The sequence below is a fragment of the Centroberyx affinis genome, unplaced genomic scaffold (assembly GCF_046629955.1).
Source record: "Centroberyx affinis isolate AG114_WGS23_722 - 3 ecotype Tasmania unplaced genomic scaffold, CSIRO-AGI_Caff_v1 ptg002360l_1, whole genome shotgun sequence".
Lineage (NCBI taxonomy): Eukaryota > Metazoa > Chordata > Actinopteri > Beryciformes > Berycidae > Centroberyx > Centroberyx affinis.
The window spans coordinates 36,982-50,088 of NW_027280620.1; the positions used below are offsets into that span (position 1 = coordinate 36,982).

At 45.2% G+C, this 13,107-nt stretch overlaps 1 protein-coding gene and 1 long non-coding RNA gene across 2 annotated transcripts; one reads left to right on the top strand and one right to left on the bottom strand.

The window, feature by feature from the left end:
• Positions 1–435: 435 nt before the first annotated feature.
• On the bottom strand, positions 436–12,717 carry LOC139655927 (ATP-dependent DNA helicase Q5-like). Its single transcript, XM_071533350.1, has 19 exons — positions 12,624–12,717; positions 12,269–12,390; positions 11,650–12,171; positions 10,894–10,993; positions 10,699–10,810; positions 10,436–10,598; positions 10,254–10,336; positions 5,537–5,758; positions 5,294–5,390; positions 4,445–4,481; positions 4,250–4,308; positions 3,526–3,596; positions 3,308–3,398; positions 3,017–3,196; positions 2,098–2,738; positions 1,966–2,011; positions 1,659–1,886; positions 1,472–1,544; positions 436–1,385 (listed from the first exon to the last, which is right to left on the bottom strand). Exons 1-19 carry the CDS (start codon positions 12,715–12,717, stop codon positions 1,261–1,263), a joined length of 3,066 nt encoding a protein of 1,021 aa, XP_071389451.1. The 3' UTR covers positions 436–1,260.
• On the top strand, positions 6,892–10,118 carry LOC139655947 (uncharacterized). The gene is made up of 3 exons (XR_011696084.1): positions 6,892–7,180; positions 8,845–8,963; positions 9,098–10,118. It is a non-coding gene; the product is annotated as an uncharacterized lncRNA (long non-coding RNA).
• Positions 12,718–13,107: the final 390 nt, after the last annotated feature.

Genomic DNA, 13,107 nt, shown 5'->3' on the forward strand with positions numbered 1-13,107 from the left:
GTTAACAACAACTTTTGGGTAATAAAAAAGAAAAAGCAATTCTCCTTTTACTTCTGCGACCAAAACAGTTCATTTCTGCTTTAGGGTCTATTTTGTGATTATTTCCGACCTCCGACTAAAAACACCTGAATGCGCGTCAGCTCCTATTCACGACATTCGGACGTAGGAGCATACGAGGCGCACCTGAAGGCAGCACCGCTGGAGGTGACGTCATTGTATTCTCTCCATGCGCGCTGTAGCTTACGTAGCGTCCAGCTGTTCGCGGACACGCCCCTTAACCAGCGGACTCGGCGGCGACATCTCTTCCCTTCCCATCCCTCCGATTCCCTGAGCACCAATAAGATTCATTTAATTGTCCAGTTCGAAAGAGATTAGATGGCATTAATAAATCAACAATAAGGGATGGATGGCCCAGTCTGTGCATATTCAGCATGGACTTTATTGTAAACAATTAGGAGCAAACAGTACTGCTATTCAGTATCTCTGTACAGTAGGGGTTTTGTGTCAATTAATTGCTTCAAGTACTCTTTGGATTTCGTTATGACTCAGTAGAGACGGAGAACCACGGCCTCTCATTTGTTCCTACCAGGCACACAGTGAACCACAATGTCCGACAGACACAGGCCGGCACACAGCTAAGAAACATTTCCCTCATTTGAGACCGTGTTGGTAAACCTTTTATCCTATTTATAAAAAAAACCATCCTACTGCAAACATTCCGTCATTGCCAGTCTCATTGCTGAGGCTATGAGAATAAGTATCAAGACAACATAAAAAGATAAAAGGGCATTCAGTTACAGTTTTGAAATTAAAGACAAGACAAACAGACTAGACAGTTTTACATCATGTCTATAGCTCTTGTAGGATTAGCTTGCTCTCTGTTCCGCAGTCCAGCAGCCCAAGACAATATAGCAGCAGTAAAAGGATTTGAAACAATCCTTATTTTGGGTCTTGGCCGCCATCTAACCCGCCAAACACAGAAGCGGCTGGTTTATGTCCAGCGTTAAGTGTGAACGGAGGGCTCATTCTGCTCAGCAGTCAGGCTGTATATAGTACACATGTTTTATTGCTTCGTTATTGAGATGCACTACTGTAGCAGCAATGAGGCTGGAAAGAGTGGAAGTCTAGCAGCAAATCAGCTGGGTCATCGGAGGCTCTGTGGCGAAGCCTTGTACGGTGAGATCACAGGAACGAGGGAAGCACAGGCACTGACAAAGAGGAGGGTCTCTGACCCCTGAAATGGCTATGATTCCCTTCCCGTCACTCCTGTTTCTCGGTGGCGTCGGAGCTGTGAGGTCCTTTAAGCTGCTTCCAGTCCGCCTCGCTCTCACAGCGCTTCACTCTGCTGAAGAACTTCTTAATCAGAGCCTTGGCCTCCGCCTTGACTGTGGACACAAACACAATGCATTAGAATACAGCCCATCACACCCAACAATATACAAGTTTCAGCGTTTTGTTATTCCCTACTTACCTTGGCCTCTTCCCCGACTCCTGCCCTCTGCAAGAAGGTGAGACAAGTAGCGGGCAAATGACTTGAACAGCTCCTACGACCCGAAAAAGGAACAGGTCAACACTAGTTATATTACACAATAAATCATTAACAACATTGCATGAGGGACAATAACATCATGAGTTTCTACAGTTTGTGCCTCTCTCACCTTGGTGGCAAACTTTCCCTGAGTGTAAAACGGATCCAGACAGCGCACCACAATATCAGCCACCTCCTTCAGTGTCACAGGCTTCGGTGGCTCGCTGACAGAGTGCAGTATGCTCTCCTGTACGTTGGGGTTAAAGGTCACCCTCCTCCTGCTCCCCTGCTCCTTAGGCGGGCGGCTGCGCTTGGCCGGAGGGGACGACTCCCTGTCCGCTTTCACCTCATCTGTCAGCTGGACACACATTATTTACGTCAGTCACAGTGAAGGAAATATTGTTTTCTTTTAGTATTTACAGACAGGAAACACCTACCCTTTCTATTAGAGGTGGTTTAGCTTCTTCCTCAAGTACGATTTGTCTGTGTGAGAGAGGAAAAAATGCTATTAGGGTAAGAAAAGAAGATTGACAATGTTTTTATAAACTGGTGCGCTAACGGCCTCTTACTCTGTGGTGGACTTCATATCTGGTTCAGATTTCTCTTGAACCAGCTCCAGCTTCACAGCTTTCTCCCCTTCATCATCATCATCTTGTATAACTATGACTTCTGTTTTAATTTCTGCTTGGATCGTGTCCTCAGTAACTGATTCTACAGAGCTGGTCTCTACAGAAGCTGCATCCATAGCGGCGGGTGAGTGTTGCTGGATTCCCACAGGAGTCGGAGAAGAGTCGGCGTCGAGTCCCTTCGGCGTCTCCAGCTCCAGGCTTTTCTCCGTTGTCTGCTTCTTCCCGAAGTACAGGGAAATGTTGCGGGAGTTCTTGGCCGCCTCCGCCAGCTTCTGCTGCTTCTTGCTCAGGGCTCTGCCTCCCTTGGTCGGGCTGTTCAGGGAGGCGGCGACGGCATTCGCTCTGGCTCTGATGGATGACGTGACAGCTGAGGACGCGTCCGCGTTCGTCTCCGTTCTCCTCTCCCTCTTCGCCTCACTAGCGGACTCTCGAGAGCCTCCTGGGCCGTCCGGGTGGAACCCGCCGCTCTCCGTCCCTCTGTTGGACGCACTCTCCCCGTTGGAGGAGTTAAGCAGCTCCTTGGCAGTCTGGAAGGGGTTGGAGGAGCCCCTCAGGCCTGCCCCTACTCTCTTACGCTTCATCTGGTGGGGAAATAGGAATAAAATACATGTTCACATGTACGATACGAATGATAGCGCACGGCCCACAGCTCCAAGAATTCACCTGATATGAATTACTGCTTGCATTTTACTAATATTAGATTAGATGAAACTTTAATGATCCCCATGGGGAAACTGGGTCTCAATGGAGGATGATGTATTTTGTGTATGGTCAACTGCTTAGCTCAGTGTAAAGGTCAGTGAGTGTTTCATACAGCAGGCGGCCCAAGAGCCCCTTTCACCCCCTTTCATCAGCTTACTGAGTAGATCTGGGATGCAGATGTGAACCCCTGCAGCTCCTCAGTAAATGAGGAGGAAGAGGAGGCTGCTTCCTCTTTGGGTTTTGACTCCGTCTCTCTGGTCTTGCTGGAGTTGCTGCTGGTCCCATCCTCTCCTCCTCCTCCTGTTGAAGCAGGTGCTCCTTTCTTCATCTCTGTTACCTTCAGAACAAGAGACGAGTTAGGCGACTGTCTTTACCATAACATCTTCCTGTTCTCACTGTATAGGATAATATAGATAACACTGTGAAGGGCAGAAGAGTCCGTAGGTACCTTCTTTAGGACAGCAGCTCTGTACAAGTTGGAGGACTTGTTTCTCTTGAAGACTTCATGTTCAAGATCCACTGCCAAGGAGAGCGTGTCACTGAGAGGGTGAGGAGGAGGAGATGAAGGACAAAGTACAGTGAGTGTGGGGAAACATTATTTATGTCTGCAATAAACTCAACAATGTATCAACATATAGTATTTGAGTTGTGTGTGTGTGTCAATACTTGAATGTGTCTTCTGCCCCCTGGTGGCCGTGTAGTGCCTCCTGCAGGAGGGACAGACAGTGCTCCCTGGCCTGAAATATGATGAAAATGTGATTTACAATTTAATAACTGCCAAATTAATGTTTATTAATAAAAGTGTCCAAATGCGTCAAAACATATTACCATGCATAGATTTATTAATAGCAGAAGAACCATATGTATTCAAACCCTTAAGGAACACAGGTCATTTGGAAATTAGTAGAAACGTCTGAAAATTAGTGAAATTCCACAAAGATCTAAAATGTGTATTCACCTCAATTCAGACAAATTCTATACTTAAATTAAAATGTTTTTTTGGTTTTATGTATTATCAAGATAATTCCACCAACAAAGCACAATCAATAGAAAATATCTTTTGAAAATCTCTATTGTTCTTTTTCAGCTCATTATGCTCACTTGGTGAACAGGCTGTTTCCTAGGTTCTACTGTACAAAATATATTAATTTGTGATACACAGATGAGCCACACGGTGGCAGCATATTATTTGAAACTAGTCTGAGTCTTTTCTTTGTAGCGGTATAACAACCAATTTAGAATCATTGTTGTTTTATTGCTCAGCTGAAATGATGGCCACACTGTGTCCATCAACATCTCATGATGCTCGAGTCACTGAATTCCTACGGATGTGTTAATTGATATCACCAGCATGAGGAATGTGTTTGCAGTATTAAAGTGCCATGTGTACCTTCACAGTGAGCCTGGGGATCCTCTGGCTGCTCGCCTCTCTGAGCGGACAGGCATCATCTGCACATCAGAACAGCAGTTGCATGAGAACGCAGTGCCCGTGAACTCAAACATGAGCCGGCTGGTAATCTAGAATAACTTTTACTCAGTCTGTACATTTTTTTTCTGCAGTTTAATTGCAAAATGTAGGGCCTACCTGGGGGGACAAAGTCCTCCTTGTGACTTTCACCTCCCTAAAGAAACAACAGAAGAGAAAGAAACGGCACTATTGGTATTCATATAGTCATTGAAACAACAGAATTTGCACACATCAGTGGAAGCAGTCTTTGTGTCGGCAGCGTTGTTAAAGAGGAGAGACATTCTAGAATATTTTACTCCAGCTTTTCCCCTCTCGAGCCTCACCTCTCACCTTCTGTGTGCTTCGGTGTTCACCTCCACCCCCAGACACAAACCCCTTGACTGTCAAATCAACCCTTTTTAACGCAGTAGATCAATTCAACACGTTTTTTGTTGTCATGATTACTTACGGAGATTTAAATAAGGGTGTGAGTGGTGGGGGATTGGGGCAACACCGGCCTCGTTCCCATCACAGGCCTAGAAGGGCTAACTAGCACTTATTTGTTGTTTATGCCACACAATTAAAAACATTTATGTGGCTTTTTTTGCATGTTGTTGCTCGGAGAGATGCTTTGCTCTCCAGGCTATGGTTTAACAAGCACTGGTATTGATCAGTGTTATATGCATTTTGGGCAAGCTCCACCTGGCCCTGCTGAATAATATTTATCACCGTTTTTTTTTTTTTCCTACAGCATTGTGCCAATTCCATTGCACATGTGGGAGTGATTTACCACAAGCTTTACTTACAGGGGCCCCAAACACCCCTGCCTTCCTGCCTGCCCACAGCTGGCTGCCAGATGTAGAGAGAAAACAGAAACACTAGGATGGAGTTTGTTTTTCCACTGAGATTAGTCGACTTCAGGAGAATATACATTTCTGAAGGGAAGAACTCAAGAGTTTGTGTGTGTTGATGATGATGATGATTCACCTTCCGCATGTTCATCTGCTTCTTGAAGAGGTCGCTAAAGTCCTTCTTCCTCTTATCATCCTCACCACTGCCACTTCCACCCTCCTCTTCATCATACCTAAAGGCGTGATTCTGGCATTATTCTACAGACTTATCATGACCAATCAGGATTGAATCAACAACGCTACAAAAACATAAACTCCCAATGGGACAAATCAAATCAACTCCAGATAAATTCAGACCATTTCGCCGAAGTTCCCGTACCTCTCGAACCCGTAGCCCTTCCTTCCTCCTGCGTAGAGGTCGCGGTCGAAGCCGAACGGCCCCCTGGGCTCTTTGCTCTGAGCCGCTCCGGTCTTGGTGCTGAGGACAGCCGCCTTCTCCAGCTGGGCCCGAACCGCTTTGGGGTTACGGCAGAAGTCACAGGCACCGGCACAGTTTGGCGCCTGGTTCCCAAAGAACTTGGAGATGGTAGCATGGCGGCAGCTGATGGGACGGTAAGAGACGGTTATTAACATGTACACACACATGGGCAAGTACCGTTCCAGGCTACATAGAATAAACGAGCAAAACAGATGGAAAGAGGCTCAGTACACTATGGAGCTGTTTGGAGCCAATGTGACCTACAGTCCAGCAGTTGACATTCTGTATTTAAAAGAAAGGTCAAGCCTTATAATGTTTTTGGGCACATAGCAAATATCCCACCATCATACACAGGGTGTTATTTGGATACACCATCTAGTGCATCATTGATCGATGAGCTATTGTGTAACCATCCCCCTTTACCATGATCAATGCTTCTCTGTTGTCAAATAAGTCAAACAAGGCTCCCCAGTCACATGAAATCAAAAAGTTCTCTGACAATCACCCTGCTGATTCTAAGAGATACAGGAGTGTGAGGACATTAGACTGATGCACAGAGGCTTTTTTGCATATTGAGGGACTAGTCTGATGATGAGAGAACAAGACGTTCTGACAGACTCGTTGGGGTAATTTACAGAAACTGAGGCACTAATCTAGAACTGTGTGGCCTTGACTGATATCAAGAGGATATCAAAGCGAATTCAATTTTTCTGTTTTGTTTTCAGGGGTTTTGGACAAATAACTCCAATGCATTTCTAATGGAAGATCACCGTCTTCCTGCCTTTTGTGTTCCTGATCACATGCCTGATGTGATTGTTGTGATTCCTCCTCATAAACAGGCCTAGCTGCTGTATCAGATCCAATATTATGTAACAGCCTATATTCACACAGGCACACACATGGTCTCTCTAGGGAGTAGCCCATTAGACAAGCCACTTCAACAACACACCAATACTAACTACCTCGCTGGAAATGGAAACACAGTGTCTACAGCTATGAAAGGGGGTGCAGTTTCACCAAAGGAGGAGGGGAAAGACAGAGTCGCAGACAGAGAGAGGCACACACAGACACTCTGAAGCAACAGTCACTCCCAAGGAGGATTGTAAACCAGCCTTGGTAGTAGACAAACTAAACTAAGGCATAACAGTCAAATGGCACGAAACCACAGCAGGGGTCCTTTCTAAACGAAGATATTCATAGCTGTGTTTCACCATTAACAGCCATCACTGGCACAAAAAAAAACAGGACAACAAAGCTGAAGAGCACACTTGAAGAAAAGAACAGACAAGATGAGAAGACACAAAGAAAGGAAAGAGTAAAAGGGGCCTGAAGGAGGGACAGCTGGAAAGGTTTCACTGCAAGACGGCTGTAGGAATTATCCCTGCTAACCCTAATCTTGACCTGACTGCTGGGCTGAGACAGAGTCTGAGGACACCTCCTCTGGATGACGTACTGCAGGCTCAGACAACAAACACACACACACACACACACACACACACAGACAGACGCTCTCTGAGAAGACAACTCTCAGGCTCACTCCCTCAGGTAAGATATGCCGTGTTTATTGCGTCTCCTCCTCACCGACTGGTCTGCTTACTTCTGAGAGTGCTGTTGTCATTTCTTTAAAATCGGCCCAGGCTTGGTTGAGTGTACGAAAACTACAAAGACTCTCACAGGTGAGTGGATTCATTGCGAATGTGTCCGTGTCCGTGCAAGCAGAGTTTGAGAGACAGAGCATAGGAGAGGTACAGCATGCTAACCTATGACCAGAAGAATGTGAGGAATGCATTTAAAAGTCAGATCAGCATATGTAGCAGACTTGTTAGGTAGGAAACTAGCTGACACTAAGGTGAGAGGGGGGGATACGCTGTAGTTATTATTCTAATGACATTTCTAACGGCTGGATGTCTAAGAAGTTTCTCACTGTGGGTAGACTGGCTGTAAATGATAATGTTAGACATGCAACCGGAGACAGAACTGAGTACTAATCCTATCACTGCATGGACGTCAGAAATGTCAATGAGTTAATGGGACAGAAGTCTACCTTAGGGGAAAATAACAACCAAAAAAAAAGTGAGATACAAAAAAAAAAGAGTAAATTTTGTCTTCACAATTCAATGCATACAGGATGAGTGGGAATTCAATATTTCAAATTAAAGAATGCAAGTTGATGACAGGAGAGAGCTATTGACTAAATCTACTGTCTGGCATCTGTTGTTTACACTTCACACCCACCAGTACAGTCCTATTGTCAATTGAACTCATCTTTCTCTTGATGAGTAGCCCAAATTGTTGAGTTGATTACAGTAGTGGCACAATCAGAGTGTTTTTCAGCTATTTAAAGGGAGAAACTAACATGCAATAAAAATCATGTTTGCATGACAGAAAAGTAAAATGAGTAGGCCTGGTATAATATGTCTAAACATGTAGTCTATCAGTTCTAGCAATAAATAGAAAGGGGTGGATCCAGATATAGATACTGATGGGAGGGGAGCCTGGGAAATAAAGAGTGATCAGCAGGTAATTTACATGAGCAGGATCTTGTCCAGGCACCAAAAGCTGTCACACCCCGTGCTATTTAATTTACCGTAGAGCACACCAATACTGCCAGCAACCCAGAGGAAAGTAAATAATGTTGTATCACTTGACACTCAAACACCACCCGGTAAAGTAACAAAATACATATGAGGCTATACACCTAAACACACAATGAAGCAAATGTCTGTCCTCCAAGACAGTGAGATCAGGAAAGCCTTCTCTTCTCCCACAGTTCAACAGAGAGAGTTAGTTAGTTATGCTGAAACCTCCCCTATATTATTACAGGTACACAGACTCACTCTCAGACACACACACACTTGGCCAGAAAAACCACATGCTTTATATCTGCACACTCCCAGGCAGTAAAATCCTGTCTCTCTCTCTCTAAGTAATCCTCCCACTTTCTCTCTTAGGATACCGCAAGTTCATTGGGAAAGTATTTAGTGTTATATCACATTCAAAGATAAACAACAAGCACATAACCAGTATATTGGCTCGTGTCAACATACCAACAATATCATCTCACCCAGTCAGAAGAGTCAGTGGCAAGCAGCAAGCCTTGTGTCCTGATGACAACGAACACGGAGGAGCAACTGTGCAAAACAGCTAAAATTGAAACATAACCATTTGATTCCAAATGAATCCACCTCAGTGCTGCTCTGCCTCCCTAGGATGGATGCCAAAGAAGAGACGTTGAACCTCCTGAACAAGATATGGACCAAGCTGCAGGGTCTGCCCAACGCCAACCCTGTAGAGCTGGGGGCCTTCTTCATCCTCTTAACCTTCATCTGTGAGTTCCACCTCATTTACACCAAATACTCTCATATTCTCAGTGGCTGACCTGGTCACGTGCCTTTGTCAATGATCTACTGTGATAGATCGGATTGATTATACCAATGATACTGTTACTGTGCTCTCCCATAGTGGTCGTTGTGCTCATGGCAGTGCTGTCCTGTGTGAGTTGCTGCTGCTGCTGTCGCAAGGCCAGGACCAAGGGGCCCCACATCTGAGCAAACGTACTCTTCCACACAAAGAGAAATCTTTAGACAGGCACTCTCTGGACGTCTAACTCTCAAACAAATCAGGCCCCGTACACAGGAGACACAACTCAGGTGGCCGGAAATGCTGCAAAGGTCCTCTATATACACAAAACAGGCATTCTCTGCAGCTCTGTCAGGCATGAGGAGTCCTGCAGAGCGAGTGAAAATTCACACAAGGGAGACACGGTCAAGTCCTTCATAGACAGGCATTGTAGACCTCTAGCTCAGTGAGCGACGGGGCCTCATACAGGGTGTGTGAAGTGGCTCTAGAGGGGCCCAGCCCTTGAATAACACGGCACCTGACAAACACAGAGGAGGATGTCCTGACAGGCTGCCAAACACACCCGCTAAAGCGTCCAGGCTTTCAGGAGTATCAACATTCCTCAGAGCATCCCTGGACTCTGCAGACCAACAACGCCGCCTTTGACCTGAGAAAAGGGCAGGGCCTCCCCCAAAGCATCTTGAATAATGCAGGCAAATACATGGAATGTAAATAAAAAAATGTGCACAAATTAATGTAAAGTGTTCAGTGAGTGGAAGTACACAGGGAGATATGAGAGAAAGCCAAGTTGGTTTGTTGGTGTTTTTCTAAACCTCCCTCTGCTATATTTGTAAGGGATGACAATGGCAGTCAAGTTTAGACTGAGTAAAAGCCTCCTAAAGGGGAAGAGCTTACCATTACCAAACTTTGATATGTTGAAATGAAATTCCTTGAAAACAAAAAGCCTGAAAGAGAGATCAAGTCTGCCCTCTGCTGTACAAAAACAGAAATGGACCATGATTAAAAAAAATGCTTGGTATATACTGTATATAATTAAAGTTATGTTGTACAGAACTGTATATTTTCTATATACAAGGAAAAAAAATAATTGATGATTGCATGAAATGATGTTTACCTGAGAAACAATGGTGTACTATATGATTCTATATTTTCTGAATAGAATTGGTGATTTGAAGCCCACAGAATATACCATTCACTTGGAATGGTATGCAATAAACAAAAAGTGACATTACACTTTGTGTGTGTGTGCTTCACTTACCCTTCTTGTTCACAAAATAACACCATGGCTTCAAAGTCTGTGATGGCCGCTTTGTCCGCCTCTTTTGCAGAGCCGCGCTTCTCCTACAGACAAGTCCAAAAGATGTTCACAAGCCTTTAAATGATGCAGAGTATCATAGGATCTCCTTATGATGATATTCCGCTGCCTGATGTGGTGCTGACCTGTTTGCGGGCGACCTCCTTGCGGATGAGGAAGTTCATCTGCTCCTTGTCTCTTGGGGAGTAGTAGGTTCGACAGGAGGAAGGCAGTCCATCCCTCCCTGCTCGCCCAGACTCTTGGTAGTAACTGGCCAGGGACTTAGCAAGGTTCCAATGGGCTACAAACCTGTGGAATTTACAAAAAATGTTAACATGTGCAAACCCAAACTCAAATAAAAGTCCTAGTTTATGAAAATACTGCAAAAAACCCAGATTCACTGCCTTACCTGACGTTGGCCTTGTCCACACCCATACCAAAGCTGATGGTGGCTACAATAACCAGCACTTTACCCTGCATCCAATCACTCTGCACCTCTGTACGATCTCCCGCCTTCAAACCTATAACAGCACAGAGTCAAGCACTTGAGCCCAAATGCGAATGCAAATCCTACACCAGTGAACTTAAAAAAACACTGTCTTACCTGCATGATAAGGCTTGGCCAAGACTCCAAGCTTAGTCAGTTGGTAAGCCACTGTTTCACAGCCTTCTCTGGTGCGGCAGTACACAATCCCACAACCCTGCTCACAAACATCACACAGTTTTAGGAAATGGTAGAGTGGAAACCTTACTATCACTGTCCATAGGCATTCGGTACTGTTCCGTCTGTATTTTACACATTAAAGAATACAGATACTTTTATCCTTTCAACTAAGCTGTTCTTTCTAGGGATGCACCGATATATAAGCTTTAAAAAGCAATATCGGTCTGATATTATTTTTACTGCCAGTATTTAGCCTATTGTGGAATTGACATTGTTGTGACCTTTTTTCTAGTGGAGTGTGTCACTTAATATAACCGTCAAATTAGCAACAGAATAAAACTAACATGGTCTTTTGTTTAAAACCACTTAATTATTTTAAGTTAGGCATGTCTGAAAGGCTTAACCCATTTTGCACCCGTATTTGTACCAGCATTCTTACAAAAATGCATATCGGTATCGGCAGATATGGGTTGGAAAATATTGGAATCGGACTCAAAATCCATTGTATCCCCTCTTCTTTCTCCATTTCTCTAATATATCAAAGAATAGAAAGATTAAGTGCAAGACCCAAGCAATCAGGGCCAGCAAGGAGGAGATCTATCATTCCACCAACTTGATAGAGACTGATGAGGGCCAGAGCAGAGGAGCAGTGCCACAAACAGTATCCCTGCACCACACAAAGTCCAGTCTACTAACCTGTCCCTCGGGCCCGCTGCCCAGCGCCAGAGCCTCTTTAATGAAGGCATGGAGGTGGGTGTAAGGGTCCTGCAGCAGCTCCCTATAGATCACATCGTAGTGCAGGTTCTTGCGGAAAACTGGTGTAGAATAGCACAGTGGCGAGCGCAGCCTCAGGGACTGAAGAATGTCCTCTTGCACGTTCTTGGGCGCTGTAGCCGTCAGCGCCACACACGGCACCCCCGGCATGCGGGCACGCAAGTTGCCCAGTTTGAGGTAGTCTGGCCTAAAATCGTGGCCCCACTGGGAGACGCAGTGAGCCTCATCCACAGCTAGGTAGGAGAGAAGGCTGCGGGAGCACAGGCCCGTCAGGCACGGCTGGAACGAGGGAGAGGCCACCATCTCCGGGGTGATGTAGAGCAACTTCAGCTTTGGGCTCTCGCTCTCCAAGTCAGCCAGGATCATGCGGCGCTCGCCCACAGGGAGCTTGGAGTTGATGGAGCAAGCAGGGATGTTCAGCTCCCTGAGGTGATCCACTTGGTCCTAGAAGTATAGAAGCAACACAAGACATTGGCTATTGTTTCGTCTAACGTTACTTGAACAGTCTGAAGTGGAATAGTACAGATGGAGACACACTAACCTGAATGAGAGCAATTAGCGGGGATATAACCAGGGTAATGCCCTCGGCCAGCACTGCTGGGAGCTGGTAGCAGAGGGACTTCCCTGCTCCAGTGGGCATGCACACAAACACATCCCTGTCACCTGCAACAGCACAGCTTCACCAGTTATCACCGTGGCATCATTTACTCTTTGGCAACAGGCTGTGAGTGGTAATACAGCTATTCTGTTTCATATTACAGTAACATGACAGCTTGCTGATGCGATTAGACCTAACGACGAACAACAGATGAAGTTGACGTCAGCCAGCTAACGTGTGCTAACGTTACTTAGCAAAGAGATAAGCTAACATTGTAAACAAATAAAACGCCCAGTACCTTTGATGACCGCATTGACGATGTCTTCCTGCAGTTTAGACCTAAAGCTGTCGAACCCAAAGTGGGTTTTTAAAGCCTGTTTTAGGGTTGTCATCACCTATCTGACTGAGGAACTCATAGGCAGCTTAAAAACAAACTTCTCTGTCGTCGTCGCATGTCGATGACATCACTACATTCGTAAATAAACTGAAAGTGAATGCCAATGCACAAACGAGAAGACCAACATTTAATAAATTGTGAGTTTAATGATCCCATGTCAGATTTCCCTCTAATTTACTTTTCCTTTTCTGTTTTAGATTTGCAAACTAAAACAGCCTCGCGACAAAAAGAGAAGCCACGTGGTCATATTTTGTGACAGTGTTGCAGCTCTGATTGGACCAGCTGTCACACGCCTTGTGGTTAATCACAGCTGAGCGCGTGCAGGTCATGTCTGTCATTTAGCAAGAAGACCCGGGCAGCAATTATTTGCCCGCATGTGATTTCT